A 17,460-nucleotide genomic window follows, 5' to 3' on the forward strand; every position below is an offset into this window, starting at 1 on the left:
GGACTGCCTGAAGTGTGCCGCCGGTGGGCGGATCGAAGGGGAGGTACTCCATTCTTGGGGGGGGGTTTATCTGATCCTAAGGATCGAACACGACCACTACAGCATTGTTACAGCGTGGTGCCCCCCCGGGTGAAGCCTGTCAGAGATGCGCCAGCACCGACGCCAGCGCACCCGTTCCCATGGCCAGGTGGCTCAGTCAGCAGGCAAAACCCCCCGAGGACCCCTGCCCCACTCACATCATTCATCCTTCATTCCCATCGTAGCACTACCTTACACCAAGCAGTACCTACCGAGGAGGGTACCTAGAACTCGGCTTTACGACGCCAGCCGAGATCGCTGGCGCGATAGACGACGGTGAAAATCGGCGGGGACCAAACTGGCAGAGAAAAAACTCGGAATCCGCACTCTCACGCGACACCTTCACCTCGGCGCCCCGAAGCCACCACTTCCTCTCTCTCTCTCTCTCTCTCTCCGTCTCGTTGATCCTCGACTAAGCCCCGCCCGCGTGCCCGTCCCGTGTGCGTGTCATTGCTAGGTTATTGCCAGTGTCAGCCGTGTCTGTTTCTCAGTCGGCAGAGCCGCTTAATCCTGCCTCGAATTCTCATTCACGTCCCCTCATCCCACCTCACCACATCGTCGCCCAATATTCAACACCACCACCACCACCTATTGCGGCTCTCAATCCTGCAATGCCCTTGAGACGTGAAGCAACGCTATAACCTCTTCACCGTTTCCTAACTCACTGAAGACCGTTCATCTCGCTCTATACACTTAAGCGCTGCAGCCGCATCTTAAGCGCAGCCGCGCCTCATTTTCACTGGGACATTGAATTATCTCTCATCTCATCCCATACCAAGTCGTCAACTCATCTTCATCTCACACACTCACAAAACGAGCACATCACAACCACAAACTCACAATGGAGGACCTATTTTCACTTCCCAGTTTGTAACCTCCTATCCCCATCATACTCACATATCACTCACAAAAACACAGTCTTCTTCATCACCTTCCGCGAGTCCCTCGAAACCGCCATCATCGTCTCTGTCCTCCTCGCCTTCATCAAGCGTACCCTCGCCACCAAAGATGACCCCGTCCTCCACCAAAAGATGGTCAAACAGGTCTGGCTCGGCACCGCCGCCGGCCTCGTCACCTGCGTCGTCATCGCCATGGCCATCATCAGCGGCATCCACTCCCTCGGCGCGGAGCAGTTCGCCGCCGCAGAGAGCATCTGGGAGGGCATCTTCTCCCTCGGCGCCTCCCTCATCATCACCGCCATGGGCGCCGTCCTCCTGCGCGTCACCAAGCTGCAGGATAAGTGGCGCGTGAAGCTGAGCAAGGCCCTGAACGCGAGCGAGTCTCACTCGGGCCCCTTCCGCGACCGCTTGAAGTACCTCGGCGAGAAGTACGCCCTGTTTTTGCTGCCTTTTATCACTGTCCTACGTGAGGGCTTCGAGGGTGTGCTCTTCATTGCTGGTGTTGGCGTTAGCGAGACTGCCGCGTCCATTGCCATTTCGTCTATTCTTGGCCTTGCGCTTGGTGCCTTTGTTGGCTACTTTATCTACAAGTGAGTTTAATCGTGATGAATCTTGACGTTGCGCTGCATCCGTGCTGACTTTCTCAAAAAGGGGTTCCAAGACGGCGCCGATCCAAATCTTCCTCATCGTCTCAACCTGCTTCCTGTACCTCATCGCCGCTGGTCTCTTCTCCAAGGGTGTCTGGCACTTTGAGCAGAACGAAGTACGCAGGCCCCCCATCCTCAACCACAATTCCAGGTGAATACTAACTTGAATCCCCAAAGTGGAACAAGATTGTCGGAGGTGATGCAGCAGAACTCGGCTCCGGCCCCGGCTCCTACGACGTCCGCAGAAGCGTCTGGCACGTTAATGTAAGATTTCCTCCTCTCCTCCCTCACGATGTCCCTTATTCTGATGCAACACGCAGTGCTGCAACCCCGACCTCAACGGCGGCGGCTTCTGGGGCATCTTCAACGCCGTCCTCGGCTGGCAGAACTCGGCCACCGTTGGCTCCGTCGTCTCCTACAACCTCTACTGGGTCGCCGTCGCCGCGGGCTTCTTCGCCATGATTTGCAACGAGAAGGGGTACTGGCCGTTCGCCGGCAGCAAGGCCAAGAAGCTCGCCGACGAGCACGAGGGCGACGATCAGGAGCCGCTTCTCAGCAGGCCTGCTCGGTAAGTTTGATCCGATTCGATTCGGCCCCTCGGCGGCCGAAAATTGCGAGACTTCTGTGGGGGTTCCGCATCCCCCCGGTGACGTTACCGAAAGAGGAGATGTGACTCCCAAAGGCGATCTAGTATTTTGGATCATGTACAAAGTGGTGAAGCTCCGAAAACGCCTTGATATTAAAAATTGAAGAAGATAGTTATTTATCGTTGCTATATATTGTATATACGACTACTTATGTATCCAAATCTGCAAATATCGATCGCTTGGCCCTGACCTGACAATTCTCTGTAGACTACTTTCATTTGGATTAGATGCGTCTTCCACTTCAGCAAACAGACCCAAGCTGGCCTGATGCGCCGTGCTTTGCACCAGATCACGTCTGCTCCGACAATAGATCCATAGACGGTGGGTAATTATGAAGAGTAATGTAATGATGGTACTACGATATTTTTATTGTCTTTCTTCTATTTTCCTCCCGCCCTTGGCTTAACTACAATCAGGTGCCATATTCAGGACGCATTACTGTAAAATCGTTTGTAATTCTCGTGTCTTCTTTCCTGTATCATTACTGTATCACCATATTTGTAGGTTTCTCGCCTATACCATCTCTTTCACCTTGGCATTCTGCCCAATCAACCAGAGTAATAAAACTTTTGGTTCGCAGGCGTATCATAGATAGCCCTCCTCAAAGGACTCTCGAACAGGCCCCGGATCGCGTCGATATCGTATCCGGCATTGATAGCTAGCTGCAGCATGATACGCGCCTGTTCGCCGCCGAGGTAACTCGAATAGATCCTAATTGTCACCTGTGTCAGCGAATATTCGAGAGCTTCCTTTCTAGCAAACGCAGGATGGGCTTCAATGACTGGGTGACAGGGAGACTTCACGTACAGCGGCCCGGGAAAAGGACTGGGGACGCCGGTGCCCGTGACGGGTCGCGCGACGGCGATGGTAGGTATCCCCCGCTGCTCCAGCAGCTCCGCGGCCGCGGCCCGGGCGCTGGGACTTACGGCTGCCGCGCCGGGTCCAAGAATCACTAGGCCTCTGATGATGTAACGTCAGCTTCGTTTTCTCCTCCATGTCGACAAATTTTGCTCTGCAAACCCGGGGACGGAGCTTACTTTGCGCCGTTGGCGACGGCAGCGTACATCAACGAAGCGTCAAATCCCTCTGCAAAGGTCCAGGGTCAATTTCTTTCCTATATCCCAAAACTTCTTCCTCGTGCGCGGGAAGAAAGAACTGGATCCAGACTCGGGTTTGAAAGAAACTCACGGTGACCGTAAACGATAATCACAGAAGGCAACTCCGTCACACCCGTAACATCAAAATAAGGTCGTCCCGTCGGATAAGCCGCGTCGAAAAAGTAATACGGCTGCCCCGCGAGAAAGGCCCCGAGGTTCCCCTGCTCAAGGGCCTTGAATGTGTCTGGCGTGTTTGCGTTTACTTTGGTGGAGTAGTAAATTGAGGTTATTCTGTTTCAGGTGCTTTGGTCAGTTGAAGTTGCTTTTACTCTCTGTTTCTTTGCTCTTTCACCCTCTTTCGACTGACCAGGGATTTGTGCGCTTGCATGCTTGCGAGTGATGGAAAGCTTGCGAGAGAAAACTTTACCTGTCATTGAAAGCGATGAGACCCCCTCGATCACGCGACGAAGGCGAAGCAGCAGCCGCAACAGCCTGATAAAAATTCGCGTGTCCGTCAGGAGAGACATAGGTATCAGGCCTCATGGATCCCGTAGCGACAAACGGCTTGGAGCAATTTAATGTCAAATCCACGCCAAAAGCCTAGGTCCTCTCATCAGCTCACTCTCTCAACCCGCAAGACATAAATCACACACCGTCTCTTCCAAGGTATTCGTCCCATGAAACATCATCGCACCAGCGATATCACTCCCCTCAGAACACACCTGTGCGTTAGCGAGCTGGCTGATGTTGAGATACAGCGACGAGTTCAACCCCGCGCTGCCGCCGGGGGCATCGAGTTCCACGACGGCGAGCTGCGCGACCTCGAGGACCTCGGAGACGTTCCCGATGAGGTCGTAGGGTTTTGGGAAGGGCCCGGAGCCGTAGGCTATGTTGTCTAGGCGGCTGTAGTTTGAGGCTGAGAGGATTGTGCCGCCTGCGCTGTAGATGCTGTCGTGGCTTGGGTCAGTGGGTGGTGTTGTACGTAGGAGGTATTGGGAGTGGTTATGAGAGTAGTTACGAGGGGTAGTGGAAGGCTCACATTACTTTTGGGAGGGAGGATTTTGTTGATATCCATTCTAGGTCCCATGCGTTTTTCGATGAAGATCTGGCGATTGGGGAGGCGGATGTGACCGTGGCCAAGGCCAGCGCCGTGACGAGGAAGCTGGTGATCATTGTTGTCAGGGCAGCAGTCTACGATAGATCACGACAGTCACTGGATACCGAGACTGATGTCTGAGAAGAAGCTTCATTTTGATTGACGAGCCTGCAGCTACTTTATACTCCCCAAGCCTGGTTAAGAGATCACTCTGCGCCGTCTCCATGATTGCGTGGTCTTTGGTGGAGGATCCTGCGCAGCCTGCACTATTCCAAGCGATTGGTCATATGGATCTTTGCAACCCTGAGAATCACCAATGACGAGGTCCTACATGACGAAATGGGATAAGGTCTATCAGCGAACTCGTAGTCTTATCTCGGCTGCTCTCGCATGCGGCCGACTCTGTGGTGCCGGGATCACCGGTGGGAGGACTTGGCAGAGAGACTGATACTGAGAACCAGAGCTGGTCTTTCTATTCTCTCTTCTCCATTATACGCATGTAGTCGAACAAGATACAGGACCTTTACTAACGGTATCAGTACCCATGTCGGAGACATCAGCCGGCTGCAGATATGCTTATCCCGGAAGAGCATCGGGCGCCGTCCGGGTGGCGTTATGTTGCGGGGTAGCGCGGGGTCCTGACAGCGGGGCACCAGACGCCTGGATCGCGTGGGAAAGCTCCGAAGGCCGGTTCCTCACGGCTCGGGTTTGCATATTTTTTGAAAATTTGCTCTTACGTAGAACCAGTATTCCTTTTGATTTTCCTCGCCAGTTCTCATGCAGAGTTGCTCTTCCTCTCGTTGATGCGGCGGCGGTGAGGACACAGCAAGGAAACCCGTGTTCAATCCGCAGCTGGACCAGACAAATTGATCCTAACCATGGCACGAACGAAACTTATGGCGTGCTAACATCGCAGTTCACACAGGATATAACTACAATTATCCAGTCAAGGCAGATCTGCTATTCGCTAGCATCAAGTACAATCTACCACACAAATCCAAGCGACGCTTTAGAACATGAATCATACTTTCGTAACCGCCCCATCGGACAATCCCAACCCAGGCCGCCTTTACGCAGCACCGCTCTTCTTCTTCTCAGCTTCGCTCGCAGCTCCAAACCCTAGCGCCTTGTTCAGGAGAATGTCCACAGTGGATGATAATTCGCCCTTTGGCTTGCCGTTGCTGCGAGTACCGCCGGCGCTCTCGCCGCTGCTTCGGTTCGTCCCCCCGGAACTATTCGTGTCTTTGGACTCTTCGGAAAGGTTCCTATTCAATCTGAACATTCTTTGTCAGCTCTATAAGCCCCTTCTACTAATATTACCATAGGAGAGGGATGATTTACTGGGTCTCATGGTGTTGACTCATCTTAGCTGGTGGTGGTGGTGCTGCCGCTGCTGGTGGTGGTGGTGCTTGTGTAACAATAGGTGGTGATTGTTTGACAGCAGGAGTACGAGATTTTCCACCGGCCCACGGATCGGTTTGTATGAGGTTGGCGAGGGAGTCAGGCATCTTAATGCTCACTGCTTTCATGAATAACGTATCCATTGTGACGTATATTGAGATGTTTGATAGCTTCTTGATGGTCGTGACGAGTGGCGGAATAACTGGGCACTGGTCCCGTATCTACGTAACATCAATACAGGAATTCATCCCGGGCCATCATCCCTTTTTAAACTCCCCATCAGAATTGTAACCGATTGTACGTCATTCAGGGTCCGATGTACGCTGATCCGACAATGGCACCACCATCGGGCTGAGAACAGGGATGTATAGAGTATCGGAATGTCTGGGGATTCTGGACGTGCCAGGGATATCGCAGTTCGTTGTGGTCACGCGCCATATCATTAACGTGAGCTGTAAACTATATCCTTATCTCGCAGATAATCTCTCTCCATGAGTCCGGAAGACTCAGCCATCTCTGGAAGATCACATGGCCCAGCGAGGCCGCCGTCCTGGAACATGAAATTCGACTCTCTTCATCAAGACGCTGGATCGTCATCATCTCCCTTTCCCCCTTTATACTCGTAGATGAGGCAACCGACTTTCTTTCTCCCACCAACACCGCCATTGCCTTTACCTATCATGGCAGAAGAAACATAAAAGCGTTAGTAACGTATCGTAATCCGTAATCACAAGCCAGGTAGACTCGCAAACACGCCTTGGCAAAAAGCTCAAATCGCAGATTACCATGAAAATCGGTGTTGCTGAAAATAAAGAAAACTCACACTCATAATGCGTAGACCCCATGATCTCATAACACCCCGGCGTCCACACGGGGTCCCCCTCCTCTCCCAACGGGCGACGCACACTCTGTTTCCCGACGGTGACCCTGCAGCCCGCCTCCCACCAAACTCTAAAGTCGTGGTTGACGCCGTGCCAGTCCCGGTAGCGCCAGCTCGCGTTGCGGGCTAGGCGGCCGTCGCCGTCATCGTAGGCGGCATTTGTCGGGTCGTCGGTCGCGTCGAGGACCTGCGTCGTGTCGTAGCGCTCCTGGCAGAATTTGTAGACGCCCTCGAAGAATAAGTTGGGTTCGATATCGGCGTGGCCGCGGAAATCGGCTTCGTTGTGGCATTGGACTGGATGCATCTCGGGTTCGCGAACGGGGGTGAAGTAGGATCGAGGGGTTATGTCGGGGAGCGAGGCGTGGTTGGTGTAGGGGAGTAGGTTTGCTGTGAGGCTTATAATCAAGGTATGTGCGAGAAGAAGGTAAAGACTGATGGAAGGCATGATTTATTCGGCGCTCAAAAGAGTATTGTAGGACGTTGATACATGAGAATTTGATTATACGATTCGGGGGACCAGAGAGCTCTTCGTGTTGGTCCACGTTGCTGTACTTTGTACTTCGTGTTTTATATGAGCATAGAAGCAGACTGGCTTCAGAGATTGATGAAAAGAGTTCCGTTCTTGAATTCAAGGGAGCGACAGGCTCGCCGAAAGAGCTCGTAATACGACTTTATAGTATCTTGTGATACCCGAACCTACATTGATTGATCATTTGGCGAAGCACAAAAGCCGCTTGCGATACCCCACGCAAGTCCCAGTCTGGTAACGATAGAGGACCCTTGAAAGAATCAGCAGAATGAGCCCGGGCTGTCTGCTGAAGTACAGATAAGGTCTCATTGTTCGTGTCTACTTGACGTACTCGCCCTTTCGTATCACCAAGCGTTGCCCATACCACTCTCTTGTATGGGGTGTAATGCTGACTGAAGCGAATTGACAAGTGAGCGGCTCTGGAAGTGAAGGCCAAGGGCCAACACGGACTCAAATGCGGCTTCCCTACATTCTTGGCGCAGCTGCTCAATTCTGACTATCCCTTTGCATCGACAACACCCATCAAGTTTGCGGCGCATCCAGCTTGGTGGAAACGCCATCACTTGAGACGTTATCTCTCGTCAAGACCATCCACTATCAAGTCGCATCTTGAAGGACGCTGCCTGCAAGTCAGCCATCATGGAATCATCAAATTGTACACTACGGGCGATAGCTTACTGTCTAAGGAGGCATGTGCTGAACTCTCGTCTTCTACGTATCATTTTCCAGGCGGGGTCGTCTCATCTTTTCTGATTAGGCTCCTCTAAACGTCACCTGGCGAGCTTCTTCTCATCTCAAATTAACAGCGACTCATCATGGGAGCTATGACTCTGCAGTCAAAACGTCGCTGGACATGTGGACAAAGTGTCTTACGATGACCGATCTAAAATTAGGTAATTGAAAGTGAAGTGTAAGCTCCTATTACCTCGGCCATCGACGACATGAAGTTGAAGTAAGATGCATCTCCGCGGAGGAAGCGACCGTCTTAGTCAGCTTGCGGCTATGTTAGCACAAATACTTGCGGCAATTCAGTTCATCACCATCATTTACTCTTTTTCTGCCCTGGACACAAGTTAATCACTTGCCTCATGCAATATTAGACATCGAAAACTTGAACCAACTCCAATCAGATCTGAAATCAGGATGTAGTGGACTTCTGGGCTTGGATGAACTTGCGTAACGGTTGTCCGAATAACAACCAAAAGACAACCAATTCTACTAGGTCGAAAGAGATCGTGGGGGACGGGAAGATCCCCGGTACTTCCGCCGCATTTCCGACAAAGTTGGCTCTATATCCCGGCATCTCATCGGCATCCTGGTTGGCTCGCCGTGCGGTTCCGGTCCAAAGGGCGTCAAAGGGCGCCAAAGGGCGCGTGAAATTTGCTGCTTAGATTGAACAGGTCAATCACCGAGCGATGCCAATTGCCAGTTCTCTATGACTAATTCTCAAGTTTCAAACTTCCTACTGCCGCCTCTAAGAAGTAGTTTCGCTGGGGTGCTGCTATTCATTTACCCTTACAACCCACCGCCTAACCTCGGTAAGAACTAAGAGACGAACTAGGAACTTTTGCCCATGAGTCAAAGAGAAAAAAGGGATTTTGGTTACCAAACGGCCTTAAGCCCGAAAGCGCGAGGAAACTGGTTCAAATAGAGTCTTTAAGCTGCCCGCTCCCCGCCATGGCTAGCATACGGGAATGAAAATTCGCTTATTCCCAGAACAACCTAAGTACACGATCAATGCCCATCCAGGTCTATGACGCCACCCTCTCGACATCAGAACGCATGTCGCTGTCGCCGAACAATAGACTGTTATAATGGATAGCAGCATAGAAAAGGAGACGAGGTCCGACTCGTCACGGAACGAAGGTGGCCTCGTAGGAGAAGAGACGCACCGAACGGGGAGCCGCGTCGGACGCGTGCTGAGCCGCATCGCGTCAGCGCCCACTGCGGACCCCGGGCCGCCGCCTGACGGGGGATACAATGCTTGGATGGCCGGTAACAATGAGTTGATGCCTTTGCTTAAGGAGTGGAGCTGACGGCGGTTATCATAGTACTGAGCGCGCACTTCATCTTTATGGATACATGGTGAGTGAGAAGACGGCGCAACGGGACCTTGAAGTGAAGTGAAGTTGCTGACATGGCGAGAAATGCAGGGGCTTCGTCAACTCTTTTGGCGTCTTTCAGACATATTACGTCCAGAAACTGAACAGACCACCATCAGACATTTCATGGATCGGATCCTTTCAAGTCTTCCTCCTCTTCTTCATTGGCGCATTCTCAGGCCGTTTCACTGATGCAGGGTACTTTCGCCACCTTTACTTTTCCGGCTGCTTTCTCATCTTGCTCGGCATATTTGCAACGTCGTGGTGCACGCAGTACTGGCAAATATTCCTATCTCACGGCGTCTGCGTCGGTCTGGGCTTCGGTCTGGTGTTTTGCCCGTCCCTGGCGACGCTGTCGACTTACTTTGACAAGCGAAGGGCCATCGCCATCGGCATGGCGGCCGTAGGAAGCGCATCGGGCGGCTTGGTGTTCCCCAGTACGGTTCGGCAGTTGCTGCCGCAGGTCGGGTTCCCATGGGCTATGCGCACGCTTGGCTTCATACAGCTTGCGACGCTGACTGTTGGGTTCATCTTTCTGAAGCCGCGCATACCACCGCGCAAAGCGAGTAAGATGGTGGATTTGGCGTCGTTCAAGGAACTGGAGTATACCTTCTATACTGCCGGGGGATTCTTTGTAAGTTACCTTTCGTCTATGAAATCTGAACGCCGCGCGCTGACTCGACCATGTCAAGTCCTTCATGGGGGTGTATTTTGCCTTTTACTACCTGGCCTCTTTCAGCCGAGACGAGCTCGACTTCTCCTACACGGACTCGCTGAATCTCTTGCTGGTTCTGAACGGCATCGGCTTCATCGGCCGTCTCGGCCCAAACTTCCTCGCCGACAAGATTGGCACAATCACCGTCTTCACACCTATGGCCCTGATCTCGGGCCTCTTGACCTACTGCTGGATCGCGGTCAAGTCCCCGTCAGGACTCTACGTCTGGACCATCTTCTTCGGCATCGCGGGTAACGCCATCCAGGCCCTCTTCCCGGCTGGCGTCAGCGCCTTGACGACGGACCCTAGCAAGCAAGGGACGCGCATCGGAATGGTCTTTACGATTGTTGCGTTTGCCGTGCTCACCGGCAATCCGATCGCTGGCGCCATCATATCTGCTACCGGCGGTCGATACCTCGGCGCCCAGGCTTTTGCTGGCAGCTGTCTGATGTTGGGGACATTCTTCTTAACCTTGGCGCGAATAGTGAAGACGAAGAAGATTGGCAAAGGCTGGTTTGTCAAGGTCTGAGCTTTACCATTGGTAGTGGTGAAAGCAAGAAGGAGAAAGCTGTACAATAATGTATAAAGCCGAGTGTAGATATCTAAGGCATCTTGCTGTATTCCATACTCGAATACCGGCAAAGAGTCTCACGCAAGTTAGGTCGTATCAGTTACAACGGCTGTATCTTCGCTAGAACTCATAGACCGACCCCGAGAGAGGCTGACTGATCCCAATTTCCTGGGCTATGCTTGACTTTATAAGCCAATTCGAATAGCAATATCAATAGGGTTGCTTTGCAAGCTGACACTACCTTGCCATTCAGCGACACGTGATAGAACGCTTAGTCGACTTGGCAGGGGCATAAACGAAGTTGCCTTCTCCGTTTAGGAAATCGGTCAATTGGGCAGCGCTTGGCTCGTCCCTTTGACAGGCGTGGATGATACTCCATAGTCACCTTGGGTTGGAGTAGGCGCCGTGGTGCCGGTAGCCGTGTTCCCGGCAAAAACAAGGTTCAAGGCCCCGATAGCATTCTTGATAAACATCACGCCACCGTCAATTTGAGACTGACACGAATATTTTAGGAAGGTTACATATAGTGACCAAGCAATAACTAGCCGCTTGGGTCGTGCGGGTGTCAGCTAGACTGCACGTGGCTCACAGGATCACACACAAGGTTTGAGATGCTTAGAGAACATTTAGTAGGCTAGATGTAAAGTGTATCGTCACTACGAAGTTGTAAAGACTGCCATCGTCATCATGATGCATTTTGGTAAGCCATCCTCCTCTAGGATACTTGTAGAGATACCCTGCGCAACTAGACTACACTTTTCGGAAGAATTCAAGCATGTTGATTGCTTCATCTGAATCATTTCAGCAACTGCCGAACCTAGATCCGCCCAAGCTCGATGAATTTGTTGAAATCTGACTCGCCAGAGCTCCACCCCGCCATGGTGGACGGACACCGATACCAACAACAACCATGAACAAGAACAGCACATTTCTTGATTCAAATCAAACGGGAGCCGGACGAATTCTGCGCCTCAGTGGTGTCCGTGGTGATCCAGATCCACGTGCCCGGAGCCGATTATCTGTTTGTGGAGAGAGCATCGTCCACCATGGTCACTTGGCCCAGTTTTGTCATTGCTGACACGACGCCACAGAGGAAGGGATGTTGTCGACTCTTTAGTCTTCTCGCACCCAGTGCGTGGGCCAAAATGTGGCAATGCTAAATTTAACTTTAATGTTGATAGCCGATGTAGATTAAAAGTCCCATCTCTGTTCCCACCCCGATTGGCCACGCCAACATCTTGGCTCTAGAGCTGCCCCGTTTGGAACAACGGTCCTCTAGAAGCCTGCAAGGCGGGTGTCATGCAACGTGGGTGCTTAGTTCGGACCAACTTTTTTGATGGACATTCGTTCCTGTTTGAGAAGTCAGAAGCTAGCGAATAGTTCACCCGATCCCATTGCATCCCATCTACTTGGAACTGCAGAAGCTTGGTAAGGGTGTATTCTATGGATCTTGTTGCCGGCCTCGACCAATATGCTACACACGATAGCCTCCCTCGAAGATGGATAAACGGCCCTAACCGAGAACAACAATCCTTGAGAATATCGGCTCCGATGGGTAATCTAGAAAAGGGATATCAATTCTCTCCGAGGCTCCACGGCAGCCTGCCGCCTTTAAATATTCTCCTTCTGCCCTGCATGTTCAGTAAACATATAATCTATGAGGGCCGGCTTCAAGTTCCGCGGGAGGATCTACTTTGTCAAAAAAGCTAAAGGATCGTGGTCTCGAACGTTGTTCATCCGGTTAAAGTTGCAATTACGGTAACACCCAGTAACAGACGTCATGGCCGTCCTCAAGCACTGCGTCTGGCTCCTCTTTGCCGCCGGCAACGCTGCCCTTACCTCTGCCAAGACCACAACCCACAACTTTACGCAGACGGCGATCGACAATGGCGATGCTCTCAACCAGCTCTCAGCGCAGGCTCTCGAGGCCTCAAAGGCCCTGAACCAGCGGATGGGTATCAACTCGACCTGCACGCCTGAAAAGCTGCGCGTACGGAAAGAATGGTGAGTTGTGTACGGGGACCCTGTTATTCGAAGTACGGCATGCTGATATTTGGATATCCAGGAGAACAATTCCTGCCGAAGAGCGCATGGCGTACGTCGCCGCGGTCAAGTGTCTTCAGTCTTCCCCCAATCTGTTGAACGCCACGGAGCTTCCGTCTGCAAAGTCATTATACGACGACTTTGTTCTGACCCATCTCAACCAGACTGGAATGATTCACATTACGGTATGTCAAGCTGGGTGCCACTCGAAATACAATGGGGCTGACTGAGTGGGACTACCTAGGCGAACTTCCTCCTTTGGCACCGATACTTTACATGGACATACGAGGAAAACCTCCGCAATGTCTGCGGCTACACCGGTTAGCACTCCTCGATTCCTCCACAGGGAACCAACTCAAATCTGATTACCCGCGCAACAGGAACCTTCCCCTACTGGGAATGGGGTTTCGATGTCGAAGACCCAGCCAAGTCCCCTGTCTTCGACGGCTCAGAGACTTCCATGGGAAGCAACGGCGCGGCCACCGAGCACCAGGGCATGCACCTCCTCCAGAGCTTCACCAACACCACCATCATCCTAGAGCCCGGCTCGGGCGGCGGCTGCGTGGAGACCGGACCCTTCTCCGACATGGTCGTCCACGTCGGGCCCAGGCTGCTATGGCAGTACGGCACCACGACGCCACTGACCGTCGACAAGCCGACAGATGACCATCCTCGCTGCCTGAAGCGTGATCTTAACAAGCACATTGCTTCCCGATACGCTTCGCTGCGGAATACCACTGAGCTGATCCTCGGTAATGACAACATTGAGTGGTTCCAGGCGGTTATGCAGGGTGATGACAGGTATACGCCGGGCAGCGAGGTCGGCGTTCACGGAGGAGGTCACTACACGATAGGAGGTAAGTTTTCAAGACTTTGTCTGCACATCGTGACTTGGACAGCAACTGACTTTGCGTATAGGCGACCCCGGCGCGGATCCCTTCATTTCTCCTGGCGAGCCCGCCTTCTTCCTGCACCACGCCCAAATCGACCGCGTCTACTGGATCTGGCAGATGCTTGACTTTGCCAACAGACAGGTACGTCGGAAACCTCATGGGAGAAGCCTCAAATTCTCACTTGTATTATGATGGAGAAAATACTAACAATTGCTTTCCTGAAGGACATCTTCGGCACCAGGACATTGCAAAACAACCCGCCGAGCGCAAACGCTACCTTGGACGACCTCATTGACATTACCCCCATTGGCGGATCGGCTAAGCTCAGAGACCTGATGAGCACTGTCGGAGGATCGCCGTTCTGCTACGTCTATGAGTAAAAAGCGAGTTCGCACCACGGGTATCTACTTCCCAAACAACTGACATCTCTGTATCATCTTCTATTGTACATAATTCAGCTGTAAATAGCACCCCTGTACAACCATCTGGCTACTTTGAATATACAGACTACAGTCTTGTTACACCAAGTGTCATTGATACAGCATGCTCACGGATTGGATGATTCAAGCCCAACCGCCGGTTGGTGCCGAAAGATCGGGATGGCGACTGCAACCTCGGCCGTCACAATTGCAACCTGTGTGGATAGAAGATTGCGGCGTCATGGATTCATGTGTCAATTACCAGCCAGTCGGCAAGGCAAATGATACGACGTTTCCTAAAGCGGTTTAGGAGGGACATGCAGAGTCAAGAGTGGCTGACACGATGGGAGAAAAGCATCTCGTCTTATTCGATCCCGCTGAAACCCTCCGCCAGGGAGCGTTCATCTTATGAATCTTGTCACCCTAAAGAGCATGCACCTGAGCAGCATGGATGATGCGATGGCGTGAAAAGGGGAAACAGGGTATTGTTGCGACGAAAAACTCTAAATGTGCGGATGATACCCCCGGCCGCGGAGGATGACCGCGGCAGTTTAAAGGGCTGTGTTAAACTTACCGTAGTAAAGAGGGGTGCTTTCTTTTGCTCTCAGCTACGGGGACTGAGATCCCTGCCCGGGGATCATATGTCCATCTTGAAATCTTTCCTCCGAATAGAGTTCGTTGTTCTGGAACACGACATCCGCGACAAAATCGCATCAAAAACCGGTCCTGAAACCCCCGCACCCAAACTCCAAACCTGCGGACAGTCCGGAGAAGCTTTCAAAAGGCCACAAAGCTGGCAAGCCGGGTGCACAAAATGGCCCTCGAGTCAATGAAATACTCCGGTCTGGTTTCGGTTTCGGGGCTGTCAGTCTGGTCTGATCTAATTCAAGTTCAGTCCCTATAACCCTATAACAGATGACAAGACCGCTCGCCAAGTCAGTATGGTCTTCGGATGATGGTTGAATCTCTCTCTTTTGCTGTGATTAGTTATTGGTGATGATTGTGTTGAGTCTGTTCCCATTATCATTTTAATCTAAGTCGGTCACTTCTGTAATAATGCCTTCCCTAACCAAATCCCTCGTTTCTCTTCTTTCGGCTGCAATCATCGGCCAGGTCCAGGCGGTTGACCCGCTTGTCGACCTTGGCTACACCAAACTCCAAGGAGTCGCCGAGCAGGGCGGTGCGACTCGCTGGCTGGGCGTCCGGTTTGCTGCGCCGCCGGTGGGCCAGCTCCGGTTTGCGGCACCGGTTGATCCCCCGAACACGACTGATGTCGTTGATGCTTCGAATGTAGGATAATTTCAAGTGAACTTCGTGGAATAAGCTTCGCTCTGCTAACGAGTTCGCCAGTTCCGCCCGATATGTTTGGCTCGAAGCGCCTCCGACTTCACGATGAAGCCAAACAAGCGCTTCACGACGGACGAAGACTGTCTCTATGTTAACATCTTTGCGCCTTCGAACGCGACACCGGATTCCAAGCTGCCAGTCATGTACTTCATCCAAGGCGGCGGGTTCCAGTCTCTTTCCAACGCCAACTTCAACGGCAGTGATCTGGCCAGGTTTGGAAACATGTTGGTCGTTCAGGTGAACTATAGAGTTGGTATGCGATTGAACTATGAGACATATTGCACCGCATCGTGAGCTCGGAAAACAGAGGTTAATATTCACTACAGGTCCCTATGGTTTCTTGCAGAGCAAGGAGGTGGAAGCTGGCGCGAGTATGAACAACGGCCTCAAGGACCAGATCCAGGGGCTGAAATGGTTGAAGCAACACGCCGCTGCTGTGAGCTTTCTTCCAATCATCTCTTGTGTTCCATCCCTTTCTGACTGACCCTGAAAAGTTCGGAGGAAACCCCGATCAGATGGTTGCCGTAGGTGACTCCGCCGGCGCAACCTCAGTAGCCATGCTTCTCGCGGCCTTTGGAGACAACGACCCGGGCCTGATCAAGGGAGCCATCATGGAATCTGTCTCCGTCGCTACCGTCCGTACTCTCGATCAGGGCCAAGAGCAGTACAACTGCCTGACTAACGCCACCGGCTGCAACAAACAAGCCGAGTCCCTCGCCTGTCTCCGCGGCCTCAACGCGACGGCTCTGCAGACGGAGGACTGCCAATTCAACCCCAATCTCGACGGCGACCTCGTCAAGGCGCCGACGCTGCAACGTTTCGCCGAGGGGAAGTATCTTAAGGTCCCTACCATCGCGGGAACCTGTACCGACGAGGGGACCAAGAATGTGCCCCAAAAGACCGACACCGTCGAGGAGGCCTTCAAGAACATGAATAATCAGGCCACGCAGTCCCTCAGCAACGCCTCCCTCGCTCTCCTCAAAGAAACCTACCTCGACAAGCCGCAACCCGTCTTCCCCAATTCTGGTAAACTCTGGCGCCAGCTTGCGACCGCCCACGGCGACTACAGGGCGCACTGCATCACCAAGATCTTCCAGGACGCCATGGCCCGCGACGGCGTGGCGACCTTCAACTACCGCTACGGACCCCTCGACGACGAGCAAGAGGCCCAGGGCTTCGGTGCCTACCACACCGTCGAGCTTAACGGCGTCTTCGGCCCCAACAACACAGACGGCGCCCCGCCGAAGAGCTACTCAACCACCAACGCGCCCATCGTGCCGCTGACGCAGGCCTACTGGGCCAGCTTCGTCCGCAGCCTCGACCCCAACGCCGCCAAGATCCAGGCGGGTATGCCGCAGTGGGCGGCGTGGACCGTCGATGGGAAGCAGAGGCTGCTGTTCCAGAATAATACGGGGACGATGGAGGGCATGCCCGCGGCGCAGCAGGATAACTGTGCCATGCTGGCGCCCATGATTCCGTTCATCGAGACGCCTGCGTCGGATGCGCAGAAGGCGTCTGTGAATCTGCAAAAGGTGTCTGGGGCTACGATACCGCCGGCTGGTCAGCCTGCCAAGGCTCCGGCTGCTGGTAGTGGCGGTGCCGGCATGAATATGGGTGATTCCATGTCTGGCAAGCAGATGGAGATGGAGTCAGAGCATGGGAACAAACGCAATGGCACCAAGCACGGCGGAGGTGAGGGCGGCGGCAAAGGTGGTGGTAAAGACAAAGGCAAAGGGAAAGGCATGGGACACAAGAATGGTACGAGCCCTGATGCCCCGAAGCATGGAGGAGAAGGAGGTGGAAAGGGTGGCGGTAAAGGCGGTGGTAAGGGGGGACACAAGAACGAGACGATGCCGAAGCCCGGAGGAGGTGGAGGGAAGGGAGGAGGCAGAGGAGGTATGGGAGGCAGAAACGGGACCAACTCTACTCCTCCCACTGCACCTCCTCGGGTTGGTTCTGCTTCCAGCATGGGGTACGGAATCACTGGGGTGCTGTCGGCTACGGTGGTGGTATGTCTCGGGCAGTTACTTTTGGCTTAAGCTTGCAGAAGCAAGGTCGAGATATGTTTGTCGAGAGAGAATTATCAATATTATACA

At 52.9% G+C, this 17,460-nt stretch overlaps 5 protein-coding genes across 5 annotated transcripts; 4 read left to right on the plus strand and 1 right to left on the minus strand.

Annotated features, from left to right (window-relative positions):
* Nucleotides 1–919: 919 nt before the first annotated feature.
* FTR1_4 (high-affinity iron permease) lies at nucleotides 920–2,589 on the plus strand (the record flags this gene model as incomplete). The annotated part of the gene is made up of 6 exons (XM_053197944.1): nucleotides 920–944; nucleotides 997–1,567; nucleotides 1,629–1,740; nucleotides 1,802–1,888; nucleotides 1,945–2,192; nucleotides 2,499–2,589. 6 exons carry the CDS (start codon nucleotides 920–922, stop codon nucleotides 2,587–2,589), a joined length of 1,134 nt encoding a protein of 377 aa, XP_053044589.1.
* A 2,944-nt stretch (nucleotides 2,590–5,533) lies between these two features.
* On the minus strand, nucleotides 5,534–7,049 carry N0V96_010510 (uncharacterized protein; the record flags this gene model as incomplete). The annotated part of the gene is made up of 3 exons (XM_053197946.1): nucleotides 5,534–5,729; nucleotides 5,806–6,067; nucleotides 6,689–7,049. 3 exons carry the CDS (start codon nucleotides 7,047–7,049, stop codon nucleotides 5,534–5,536), a joined length of 819 nt encoding a protein of 272 aa, XP_053044591.1.
* A 2,039-nt stretch (nucleotides 7,050–9,088) lies between these two features.
* On the plus strand, nucleotides 9,089–10,620 carry N0V96_010511 (uncharacterized protein; the record flags this gene model as incomplete). Its single annotated transcript, XM_053197947.1, has 4 exons — nucleotides 9,089–9,269; nucleotides 9,326–9,359; nucleotides 9,428–10,010; nucleotides 10,069–10,620. 4 exons carry the CDS (start codon nucleotides 9,089–9,091, stop codon nucleotides 10,618–10,620), a joined length of 1,350 nt encoding a protein of 449 aa, XP_053044592.1.
* A 1,822-nt stretch (nucleotides 10,621–12,442) lies between these two features.
* Nucleotides 12,443–13,978, plus strand: N0V96_010512 (uncharacterized protein; the record flags this gene model as incomplete). The annotated part of the gene is made up of 6 exons (XM_065758976.1): nucleotides 12,443–12,666; nucleotides 12,728–12,890; nucleotides 12,950–13,025; nucleotides 13,086–13,562; nucleotides 13,624–13,739; nucleotides 13,823–13,978. 6 exons carry the CDS (start codon nucleotides 12,443–12,445, stop codon nucleotides 13,976–13,978), a joined length of 1,212 nt encoding a protein of 403 aa, XP_065612499.1.
* Nucleotides 13,979–15,073: 1,095 nt separating this feature from the next.
* On the plus strand, nucleotides 15,074–17,403 carry N0V96_010513 (uncharacterized protein; the record flags this gene model as incomplete). Its single annotated transcript, XM_053197949.1, has 4 exons — nucleotides 15,074–15,307; nucleotides 15,368–15,617; nucleotides 15,691–15,800; nucleotides 15,859–17,403. 4 exons carry the CDS (start codon nucleotides 15,074–15,076, stop codon nucleotides 17,401–17,403), a joined length of 2,139 nt encoding a protein of 712 aa, XP_053044594.1.
* Between the last annotated feature and the right edge of the window lie 57 nt (nucleotides 17,404–17,460).

Source organism: Colletotrichum fioriniae (genome assembly GCF_027942845.1).
Source record: "Colletotrichum fioriniae strain IMI 355084 chromosome Unknown scaffold_14, whole genome shotgun sequence".
Classification (NCBI taxonomy): domain Eukaryota; kingdom Fungi; phylum Ascomycota; class Sordariomycetes; order Glomerellales; family Glomerellaceae; genus Colletotrichum; species Colletotrichum fioriniae.